Source organism: Cryptomeria japonica, chromosome 5 (assembly GCF_030272615.1).
Source record: "Cryptomeria japonica chromosome 5, Sugi_1.0, whole genome shotgun sequence".
Lineage (NCBI taxonomy): Eukaryota > Viridiplantae > Streptophyta > Pinopsida > Cupressales > Cupressaceae > Cryptomeria > Cryptomeria japonica.
Window position 1 is genome coordinate 508,025,254 of NC_081409.1, and position 12,664 is coordinate 508,037,917.

Sequence of the window (12,664 nt, forward strand, 5' to 3'; positions counted from 1 at the left end):
GTTGTGATGCTATAATCCGCCAATGTGATCTGATCTGCTGGCTTGTCTATAGGCGGGGTGGCGATGTGAAGAATACGGTTCCTTTGCTCATCTTTGGTCATCCTGGAATATGCCTTGGTCTTTTTCTTCCCCTTGGCTTTAGCTTGATCTATACGTGAGAAGATGTCCTCCAAATCGATAGGTGGTTTGGTGGCGGCCTTGCACTGGGCTCTGGCAATTAACCATTCCTGAGGTACAGTCTGGGCTGATGCTATGGTTAAATTTTCACTCTGTTCTTTGATGTTTTTAGCCGTCTCACCACAAATTTGCAGCTGTTCTGTTACTGGAGGAGTGGAGGAGGTGTCAAGTTCTTTGCTTGCAGCAGAGTTTTCTCCTACTTCACTGAACAATTGTCTGATGCCTTCGTGTGATGGTAGCTCTTCAATCTTTTCAAGCTCGCGGGTCTCCTCTGTCTTTTGCTCTCCTTCAACGGTAGAGTCATCTTTGGCAGTGTTATGGAGCAGCAGTTCATGGCGACTCTGTTGGGTGGGTTCATGCACTTCGATCCCATGAATGGATGGAATCTCTCCTTCCTCAATTTGGTTACCTGGCTCGGCTGATTCAATAGCTCTTAGCTCAGCGTCTAACATGTCGGGTGCGGGAGGATCATCAGCTCCAAATGTATCAATGTCACTCTGGGAAGGAGGAGCAGGTATATAATCCAATTCTACTACATCGTCGGACGAACTGGGGTCCTTTGACGATGAAGTGACCTCTGGCCTCCTAATGGGAATCTTCTCCCTTCTTGTTCTCTTGGATGTCCGAGTCCCTCTGCAAGCCTTAGCCTTCTTCCTCTTCTCGCGCTTTTCAATTTCTTCCCTGGGTGCACTGGAAGTTCCCTCAGATTCGGAGGACTGAGAATCGAGGCTACCCATTAAGTGGTAGGTGAACTGGACTCCTTCATGGATTAGTCGCTCAATTTGTGGATGCAACCATTGGTCTGTATATCTTGCTGGGGCTGCCATGACTGCCTCAAAATCAGTAATTGGGTCCTGCGACCAATCGACGCCTGGCAAAAGATGCCTTACTGCCTCAAATTCTCAGACCTGCAGGCAATTTCCTGAATCTGTGAGTTGATCTGGGACCCGACAATATTCATAGAGTCTCATCTGCTGCACACTTAGCCTAGAATATTCACGCCTTCGGACCTCATAGTCATCAGAGCAGTTTTTCCAATAATCTTCAACTGTTTCCTTTGCTTTGTACCGCCTGCCATAGGCTCTCTTTGCCAGATTATCATGATCAAAGCATTTCCTTGGAATATGCTCTTGTAGGCCATAGGAGGCCAACTCTGCGAAGGATTCCTCTGCTAGGGTGGGGGTCTTCAGACGGACATCCTGGTTGCCTATAATCATGGGGAACGCGAATCCAGCCTGCTTGCTGTCTCTGAGTAAGATGTCGGCCGGACGTGACTGCCTTGCGACCTCCATAAGAACTATCTTGTCGGTTGGATACCGTGGAAGCCGGAGAGGGGCACCATCAAAGCCAGCTATCCGGATGTAGGAGAACCTCAGGATTTGGATGAACCAGGCTCCGTATCTCTGTACTAGAATAGTAGCTTGCTCCGAGAGCCTTATGTGTAATCCTCCCTGCATTAGCCTGACCAAGCGCATTGTGAAGGCGTCATTGACGCGCTCATACTAGCCAACTGCATAAGCCGGGCTGTTCTTTTCTCTCTGAGCTATATCCTAATAATGAAGTTGTGGGTAACAATCATATACCTTCACTTGACCAGGCCCATTCCCAATTTCTCCTTTCATTATTAAACCTGGCAGTGGCTGGTTCTTGGCGAACATGTAGACCAAATAAGAGGTCATAGTGAAGTACTTCTTTGTCTCGAGTTCAATTAGCCGAGTGTGGATATTGTCGCTTATAATCTGGGCCCAGTCAAACTTGGACTTCCCAGCAAAGACTTGCTCTGTGAAATAAAACATCCACTCCTCACAGTAGTTGGATTTAGGAAGTTCCATAACCCTGCTGAGCAATGTGACCATATCCCCATGCTCATTGTGAAAGCCACTTCTTGCGGTCTTTTTCCCAATTCTGACGCTTGGAGGTCTTCTCTCCTTGTACCACTCTTTGTTGATCAGGGTTCTGCATCTGGCAAGATTCATATCATACGCCCCCTGTGCTTCGTCTATAGTCGTGGTCGTGGGATTGTTTGGGAAGGGAATGTCGAATGCGTCGCCAATGGCCTCAGGAGTGAAGTTAGCGAGGGTCATGTTCTCGAGGAGCACCAATCTGGAACTTGGTTGCTAATGTCGGGCGGCCTCTACTACTAACTCATAGTTTTGCATTGTTGAGGGAAATCCTGCTGCTTGGGCGATGCCACTTTCCATCATCTGCCTAGGCCTGCCGTAGGCATTAGGGGAGAAGACTCGGCTCCTGAAATCTTGGATATGGATATGGCCTAGGTCAGTATCACTGACATTGTCCCAGACACTCTACACTTTTGACTCCCTCAATACCCCTCTTTGATACTGGTACTTCATCCTTTCGACCTTGCGAGGAATATCTGGCTTAGATGCTCGCGATGTCTCGGTTGTAGCAGGCATCTTTGATGATTCCGCCGCTGATTTAGGCATTTATCCTGCACAACCGGATGCAGATTACGAGGCGATAAAGGGGAAGTAAAGTGGGTTAGATAAAGAATATGCCAGCATTCAAGGATTTAATCCAAAAATCAAATTGGAAACAACGCGATATTGCTAGCTACGAGCTTGATTGATTTAAGCATAAATAGCTATGAAGCTTTCGACTGCAGGCTTATATTTAAGCATTTTCAGGATCAATTTTCAAAAATGGACAAGGCTTGAGAGATTTTCCTAAGTTTGAAAATGCAAGTTCTGGTTAAATCTTAAGGGTAAATTCTGATTTCAACTGCTTTACACGACGCCTTATAAACGTAAAGAAATGCGAATTCTGAAGATCTAAGCATTTTAATCAATTTTTTGCACAGACATCTATCCGATTTGTAAATGTTTCAGATGATCGAGAGAGACGAAGCGGACTTACCTGGTGAAAATGGACGGCGAGAAATTGCCCGATTTGCCGTGCAAGAACGGATGGATAGTTCTGCAAATTTTTGAATGGGAGGGTCTGCAATTTTGAATTCCAACGGTTATCTTTCTATTTCAAATTTTCGCGGTTGTTGTTCGAAAAGAATTTGCAATTTTAAGTTTTAGACTAAGCGATTTTCACCTTAGACGAAATGGCAATCTGAACTTGAATGTTTGGAAGGGTTTATGTCAGCGTTTTATTTTGATGCAAATCGCGCGAAATTGGCTCCACCTTTTAAACCCTCATGCGGTTTTACCCTAACTTCGGCGGAATGAGGGAACTTCAAATGCCACGCAGCTTCATCCCCCAGATCGCGAACTTCAGATGCCTTCGCGTTATGAGGTTTACTGCACTTTCTGCGCTGTGATCTTCAGAGGAAGGGAGGATTTTATCGATTTCGAATTCCTTATATTTGCCCTATGCGTTGCGATTTTGATATTGATGGTGAATTTCGGACCATTTGGTGATTTCGCCAAAATTCACCCTTGCTTCTTCGCGTCTTTCCTCTAGCTCACGACTTTGGGGATATGGAGGCCCTTTAAAACTTAGACTTTGTTTTCTACCCTAAGTGCGAACTTCGGATGCCTTTATCTTTTTTGGACTTTTGAACGTTTTGGCAACTTTAAACAAACTTCGGACCATTTGGCACTCTTGCCAATTTTAAGCATTTTTTGGACCTTTTAGAGTTTTTGTCAACTTAAAGCAAATTTCGGACCTTTTGAGGTTTTTGTCAACTTAAGTGAATTTTTGGACCTTTTGAGGTTTTTGTCAACATAAGGCATTTTCAGACCTTTTGAGGTTTTTGTCAACTTAAGTGAATTTTTGGACTTTTTGAGGTTTCTCTCATTTTGGCCTGAAAGTCCGAAATTCGCCCCACCTGGGCATTTTGGCGATTTTTTAACTTTTCCCTCAAGAAGTGCGAGCTTGGGCACTTGGGCGAGTTTGTCAACCTTGGCATTTAGCAAAGAAATTTGCTCCTCCCTCTTCTCCAACTGGCGGAAATCGTCATTCATTCAAATCTTGTAAACTCCGTAAAAACAAAACCTCATGTAATCTATCTCATTGCTCTTACGCAAAAAATGGCAACTTTGGGTCCTCATGCGACCTTCAGACGCGCTGTCCTTTGCTTGGCGGGCTTCACCAACCTCTATCATCTTACGCCTATTCAAGGCGATTTCACAAGTTTGAACAATCTCTTGGAATTCGTGCCCGAGGGCTCGACTGACCTAATGAAATCATTGGCTTCTTTTGCTAACAACGCTGTCTCACGGATTGATCGCATGCTCGCTCTAAAGGACACGAGAGGCTCTGCGCGGAATTCAACAGGGCGAAGACAGAAAGGCCCAAAAAAGGGAAGGGGGGACCCTGTTGGCGACAGGGAGCGTGTGCAACGCACAACAGGTACCAAAAGACTGGGCAGAGTAAAAGAAGAGAAGCCCTAGGTATCACAAAGACAAGGACAAGAGAAAGAAAGATGCAGCAACAAACGAATAAAGTCTCAAAAGAAAAGACAAGATGAAAGCCAATATGGCAAGACAAGATGCAGAGTTTGAAAGAGAAATGACAAAGTTAGGAAAATATTTAGAGACAATAAACAGTGGCTTGGAGAAAGAAGCCAGGAATATGTTTGGTGTTGGCCAATGAGTAAGAAGTTGAAGTGGCCTATAAAGTTGATTGTTGAGAAGAGAAGAAGGCAAAGGATGGCTGTCTTGAGAAGAGAAGACAAAAGTGTGAGGAAAACCTCGAGGGGTTTGGGCAATAGGAAGTTGCCAAGAGAGCAACATGCATTGGAAGAGGTGAAAGAAGTTCTCATTTTGGAGAACATGAGAAAAGAAGAAGTGCAGAAAGTGGCACTAGAAGAGAGGAGGGTGTCCATGCAGGATGCACTCATGGAGACATTTTGTTTTCCAGTTTTATTTGCTAATGGTTTGTTTAAGTATGTGTTTGTAGGTATGAGAAACCTGGTAAGGACGGTCAAGAACAAGACCTTGGAGTTGATAAGAGAATGGGCAAGTAGAAGACCCTTAGACACTGATGAAGACGAGAAACAGAGACTAGTTGCAGTAGTATGTCAGGAAGATACAAAGCAACAGTTTGCAGCAAAAGGTCATTGTAAAGACTGAAAATAAAGATGAGGATGATGTTGAAGTATTCCAACATGATAAAGAAGACTTTGAAGAAACCCTAGAGTTTCATGATGCATTGAAGGATGTTGCAGATGCAAGACAAGATGTCTACAAAGAGGAAAAGTTGGTAAACAAAGAAGCCAATGTTGGAAGCAAATTGGGACAGTAGGTAAAAAGATGTCACAATGCTGATTTTGGTGTTGAGTGTAATGAAAATGTTAGTTTTGAACATACAAGTAGAAGTAAGAATGTGGTAAATAAGGAGAGAAGGAAATTGGTGAATCATAGGTATATAGTTCCAAGTTGACAGAACAAATTGATTGTTAAGGAACAAAATAAGAAAGTGTAAAGAACAAGGTATTCATGGTGGGGTTTCTAGCAACAATCAAGTACAAGATATGAGAGATATGCAAGGATTACAATGGAAACGAGAATACAAGGCGAGTAATAAAGAGTGGCAGCCTAGAGGTGGTGTTTATGATAGTTTGTGTGCTAACAAGTAGGTGCAAGGGATGAAAGATATGAGGAGGAACAAGTGGAAACCAAATTATTGGGAGAGTTGGCAAGCAAGGAAGCAGAGAGAAGACGTTTCTGGGTAGAAATCAGATCATGGCATATGGAGGAAAAGGGCAGCAATAAATAGACATCCGCACAAGGCTAAGGAAAACAGGATGTGGCTGGTTAAGTGTAGGACAATAGTAGATGAAAGTGGTGTTGTTGGGCATGGTCAAGAGGAAACCCTTCAATCAAATGGAAGATGTGAAGAGAAAGAATTTGCATCAGGAACATGTCTTATAGAGGGAATGACAAAAACAAATGAAGATGAAAAGATAAGGGTATTAGTGGCCGAAAAATGAAGAAGTAAAACATGAGATTGCAGCAGTTGTTGAGTTTGGAGAAATTACAGGGACTTGTGGAGGTCTTGTGTTTGGCAAAGATCCTAGAGGAAAGAATGGCAATGGTAGTGCAGGCTTGGTGGAAAAGTTCGCAACAAAGACAAAGGTGGTTGAAGGTGTTGAAGATAAAGAGGTAATATTTCAGCTTTTAAACAATGAAGATGCTTTTGAATCTTTGAATGAAGTTGTTGGAAGGAAGAGTTTAAAGGAAGAAGATGAGAAGGATGTGGCACCAAGTAATGAAGATGACATATGTGAATGGGAAATGAAGCTATGGATGCTTGTAGATGAAAAAGAGTTGAGAAGGAGCAGATACAAGAAAAAGAAGGAAAATAAACATAGTCAAGTTGGAAATGGATATGAACTAGGGGTTAGATAAGAACAACAAAACTCAAGAATATATAGCAAACACAAGGGATGATGAGGGATTAAGAAGTGAAATAGAAGATGCAAAAGCAAAGCTAGAAGCAGATTTAGGGGTGACAGTAGAAGTCAAAAGAATTCTTGGAGAAGTAGATGTAGAGATCGAATTGGAAGGAGAAGTAGTAACCCATAACAATGCAGATGATTTGTGGGCACAATTTGCAATTATAGAGCAAGAGTGGATAGGCAAGTCAGAAGGTATGAATCCCAATGGGACAAGGAATGATGAGGAAAAGAAGATTGCGGCAGAAAATCAAGAAGTTGTAGCAGCAATAGAGGCAAGATGTGGCATAGTATCTAAGGATTTTAATCTGGATGTTGTGAGTCTCGAGAAGGAAAATGAAGCCGGAAATGATTTGTTGTTGTAGCAGTTGGCCGTGGAGGAAGAGTGGTTGGAAAAGATGTTGGATGAGGAGGTTGAGTATGAAACTGAAATGGTAAGTGTAGCGGTAGTAAATATTGATGATATTACAATTTAGATTATGGGGTGAGTGGTTTTGAAGACATGGAAAACATTAATTTTCATCTATTCGTTTATGATGTTTTGTGTGTGGATGAAAGGATGAGAAGAGCTTGGGAAAGGATGGTAGATAATGGAGATAACTTCATAAGAGTAGAGTGGAGATGTGGACAACAATGTTGGATGAATATGGTAGATGAGCTAGAGCGATGTTGGAAGAAGCAGAAGAAAAAGAATGAAAGAGGGTAGTTTTGAATTGTTACTCTCCAGGAACACATGCTTTCTTTTGTGCCTGGGAAGTCTGATGCAGGAGCATCGTGTTAATCTATTTGGTTAGTGCTTTGTTGGCTTTGTGTAACCAAGATTCAGTTTGGGTAGTCACAAATCCTATCACCACATGGGCAAGAAGTTGGACAAAACAAGTTAGTTGTCTTTGGTAGAAAGGGAGATGAATGATTAATGAGTAGTTTAAAAGAATTAGTTAAGAACAGTAGTGAAATGGTCAAGAAAGATTGAGTAGATTGGGTGGACACGGATTGAGAAACAAAAAAGGAAACTGAAGGTAAGAAGGAAGGTGGGTGGTGATAACCGGTGAGTAACAAAAGAGGCCAGAATTGGCTGAATAGCGAGAGGTTGAATAAAAAGAGCAGTCCGAGTTTGAGAGCCGAATAGAAGGCGCGAGGCTGTGTGGAAAGAGAAAATTGTTTGGGGCGAATACGTGCTAGTTGTGAACTAGCAAAATAGCAAGTAGAAGGATAATTGGAGAAGGATGTAGTGACAAGAATAAAAGAGGATAATCGGGCACATTCAAGGGAGAACAGCGACAGGCGAGGTAAGCAGGAATTAAGCCGGCAAGAGGAAAGCAGTCAAAGCCATGAGAGTGTGAGTTGAAGAAGGGAGAATATGTTAAGGAGAGAAAGAAGCCAAAATCTGGGCAAAGACCGATAGGTTGTGTTACAAATTTTTACATGAGTGAAGTTGCCTTTCTTAGTGGCCATGAAACGTCAATTTGTAAGCAGAGATTCTCTGTATATTTGTAATGTGTTTGGACATATGAATTGATAAAGGAATGATCTTTGTGTTTCTCTGTTTATTTACCAGTTACTGAATTGAGTTATTTTCTGTTCTATTCTTGTCACTGTTTTGACAGAAAGTCTGGAGATTAATGCTGTTGTCTGAAATCTTAGCATAGGTGTGTTCCATCATGTGGGAGTTGTGTGTAGATATGTCTGAGGGTAGTTGCCATCAAATGGGAACATGATCATACAAATATACCAATTCTTCTAATGTACATTAATAAAAACGTACAAATCTTTGCCCAAATCTATAACAATATCATAAAGAATACATGTATTTTCATAATGAAAACCAAGGTTTAGACAATTTTAGATTTTTTCAAACCAAAAAGAAATCAACAAGCAATCTAATATTACTCCAAGCAAGCTTTCTCCCAATGAAGGCCAAACAAAACCGAGGGTTTGAATATCAAACCTTTCTTTGTTTCCAATTTTGCATAAGGTAAAAAGGATAAAGAATATAAGAGATCGATAGAAATGAACTCCTGTTTTCTTATAAGAGAAAACCTAAAACAAAAATCATTTTCTCCTTTTTCAAACTAGCAACTCCCTAAGGAGCTAATATCTCTCATAAAGATATATTTTCAAAGTTAGAATTCAATATTTTGTAACTCACTTTATCATGCCCAATATAATATTTTTTGCCTTTTTAATAATCCAAAAGCATTCCTAAGATAAATACACATATGAACCCCTTTATTTCTGCATAATTAAAGTAAAAATAACATTTTTCAACATCTTTAGTTACCTGATTTCAATTCCAAACTTCTTTTGCAATAAATCATTTGTTTTTTAACCATTTGACTAGGTTTTTTAATCACTTCCATATATAGTAAAAAATATGCACATGCAAAATAACCACACACAAGGAATGAAGACACACTATTGTTCTTATACAAATGGGGATCCAGAATTGGACATGATTTGGATAGGGTTTCACAGGCTTTGATATCACACATCTTATTATTCCATATGGAGTAAGAAAGGTTTACAATGCCAAGCAAATCATGTTTCCACCTTCAAATTAACCATTGTTAGATTAAACCTTGCACCTGCACAATCAATTAATATGTCAAGTGTACTTGCATAATATGATTAGCCGAAGCACATGATATAATAACCAACCGTATGCAATTTAAACAAGGTATAACCAACATGTGACAGCATCATATTTGTCTCGATTCTAATCTACCAATTTAAATATAATATACAATTAATTCAAGATGCATGACTCTAATGCATATAAGTGTAATACCCCAGTTATTTTTTGTTTTGTTTTTAGGCCAATAATAATCATCCACAAACAGATAACCCATTAAGGTTAGAAAGCATAAACTGAAAACTTGCTGGAAAATGCAACCCTTCCACTTTCTGATCACCAAGTGCCCAATGTGGGAAGGTGAGAGCATATAGTGTTGAGGGGATCGTTAGCTTCAAATAATTGGAAATAATACAATGCTTGGGCGGCAAGCCAGCCCCTTCCGCTTATCCAGCGGGAATGCAAGAAACTTGGCGGTGAACCAACCAAGAGAAAGATACAAAGGCACAAATCACTCAACCGTGATATTTTAGCGGGAGGACTGAAATTACAAAACAATCTCAACTCAACCGCTTATGCAGCGGGAGGACCATTACAATCATAGATCACTCGACCACTTATGCAGTGGGAGGACTGAATTACAATTTACTTGAAAATAGGCGGCAAGTCAGCTTCTTCCACTTTTCAGCGGGGTGAGAGTTACAAGCCAGAATTGGTTAGTTGTACTACTACTTAACCTTACAATAATCAAGATAATATGAGAAGAGAGTAATGCTGAATATCCAAATAAGAATATGAAATTTCTGCTAACATCAAAATCTGCAGGCTGGAATTGCAAAACCAACAACCTATGGATTCACTAAAACGCTCATAACTCTCTCATTACTCACCCAATTCACCCAAAATCTGTTCTAAATAATTGTTATACCCGCTACAATGAAAACAAACCCAAGGAAAGCCATTGAAACACCCATATTTATTTTGCACGCTTCCCAATGCATTTACTAAACCTAATGCCTAACCTAGGAAGTTCGATTTACAATTTAAAAATCCACACTCAAAATAAGATGCTAAAAACTTACAAGATGCATCGCCAGTGGTAGGAAGGATGGATGAGCCAGTACCCAGAATGATGGAATCGCTTGGCCAAGAGGTATGAGCAAAACACACTTTCAGCAGTCTCGCGACCAGCAACCAGAAAACACTCCAATCTCAAACAAAACACTCCACAATCTGCAACTCGCTCACCAATAGCACTGGGAATACATGGACACGACTAGGTGCTATCTTGCAAGTACGAAACTGAGACTTAGCTAGGAAGTCACACTTCGAAGCTCAGATTTTCAATTGCCAATTCGGCAGCATAACAATGCAAATTCATTTGATACCAAATGAGAGGCCAAGCACCTATATTTATAGATTTTTCCCTCTGAAATTCAAATGCAAATGGTGCCCCAAACCATTGAAATTCAATTTCAATTCATGTCATAGCCTCCCTTAGACATGGCGTTAATTTTCCCAAATTCCCTGGGCAAAGTTCGAACTTTTTCCTAGGTGACAACTTTGCGAGCTGAGTTAGGACCCTGTCTGAGACTGCTAAAAATAGAAATGCTCAACACAACCACTTACTAATATAGTAAGTCAAGAAATACTGCTCCGAAAAACATAATCTTCGCACCTAGAGAAAGAGCTTGGAAAGCTCAGTAGAACTGCATCAACCAAACAGCCAAACCCTAACTTACAAAAAATAGTAAGTTCTAACTTCACCAAAGAATCAAATGCATGTTGTGCCACCCTGGAGTTCATGGAAAACCCAAAAGGAAACCATAAGCAGAACTGAAGAATTCCCTCCTGACAAACCCTAAAAAGCTCGTGCAGAACTCCACAAAGGTTGGAAACCCTAATTCTCTCTTCCAAATAGCCTACGGGTCTCCAGAATAGGCCAATGGACCACTGAACTAATCACTGCAGAGAAGGGGACATTACAATAAGCAAATCATTGAATCCAAAATTTGCAATAAATCCATTACATTCCCAAGGTTACAAAGAAAATGATGAAGCTGAAAGAGCTATACAAGTTTAATCTTACATATAAATACAACACATGCATTCAAGTAGCAATATAGTGGGCATCACACCCAATTCTTGTATAGGCTATGTAAAATTGAAATAACACATAAAGCTTGTTTCCTTATCAGCAACTTCGTAACTTGCAGAATTTGGTAGAAATGTTGATTCGATTAGAGATTCATTGTCTAATTGGAAAAAAGTAAAACTGTTGAAAATATTTTTTGATTGTTTGCCGCTTCAAGTCAGAATTTTAGTGATCTGCTTGATGCTTATGTGATATACACAGTAGTTAGCGACATAAATCTATTTAATGGTCAAATGTTTTACTTTACCTGGACTTATATTTAACAAAATATTGAATGCTAAAGTTTGTATTTCAGACTGTTTAAAGCTAAAAGAATAAGTTTTTCCCTTCTGATTGTATTTCAGGCATCCTGTGCAAGCCGGTGATGCTGTTTGGATGGCACCATTTGTCCCACAATGGTAATATTATTATGAACAAGCATTTTTTTTAATCCCAGTCTATCAGAAGCAATTTATAATTCCAATGCCTGCATCTCATTGTTGTTCGTGTGCCCAGGTATGCAGCACTTGGGAAGACGCGAACACGCTATTTGTTGTACAAGGATGTCAATAGGAATCCTTTGGATTATACATACTAGTTTTCATGATGTCATGAGTTAAATATTGCAGATGAGGCTCCTTTAATTGGCCTCATTTTACTATATATTCAGTTCATGTGTGCATAACGTTTACTTGGCATTTCTTGGGGACAATTTATATGCAAATGCAAGGTTTCTGTGTTATCTACAGAAATTAGTTGCTTTTTATACCCATTGTAGTTTGATTACAAAAAAGATCTTTTATGACACGGGTATCTTTCCATTGGGTTTGTTACATTGGAATGTTTACCTTTTCACTTACCATCAAATGGAAGAACTCGTATCATAAAAATATTATGTTACATGGTAGTTTTATGCCAGCTTTATGATTGAAGTAATATCCATCCTTCCACAGCAGTGTAGTGGGCTGTAAAAGGCTTAAATTTGATGGTGATATAGCTATATTTATGGTTTTTTTTAATAAAATATAATTAAAATTTTAAGAAAATTAGATAATATGAAATGTGAGATTTCGGATAAACCATCATAATTTATATAAGATTATTATTTGATTGTGCTCAACACTTTATCTTTTTTAATAGAATTTGCACCTATATTGAATATAACCGTGACCTTGAGTTTGTTTGCAGTGCATTTATAGACAGCATTTTACCATGGATCTCATTGAATATACTTTAGAAATAGAAATTGCATATTAAATTTATTTTTAGCTAATTTAAAACTTTAACTTTCATTTCAAATTTGTAGAACAATGATTCATGAGCTCATGGAATATCTTATTTGTTAATTATAGATTTGCATCTTAAATGAATACCCTATCATTAGATCGACAAGTCTGTTTTTTTAATTAAG

General features: G+C 39.7%; 1 protein-coding gene across 1 annotated transcript in view; it reads left to right on the forward strand.

Moving 5' to 3' along the window:
• The window catches only part of LOC131064880 ((S)-ureidoglycine aminohydrolase), a 267,040-nt gene extending 254,837 nt beyond the window's left edge, over positions 1-12,203 (forward strand). Inside the window, exons 12-13 of the mRNA XM_057999204.2 lie at positions 11,619-11,672; positions 11,770-12,203. Coding sequence (XP_057855187.1) covers positions 11,619-11,672; positions 11,770-11,851 — 136 coding nt within the window. The 3' untranslated portion in view covers positions 11,852-12,203. The remainder of the gene's footprint in view (positions 1-11,618; positions 11,673-11,769) is intronic.
• The last annotated feature ends 461 nt before the right edge of the window (positions 12,204-12,664 follow it).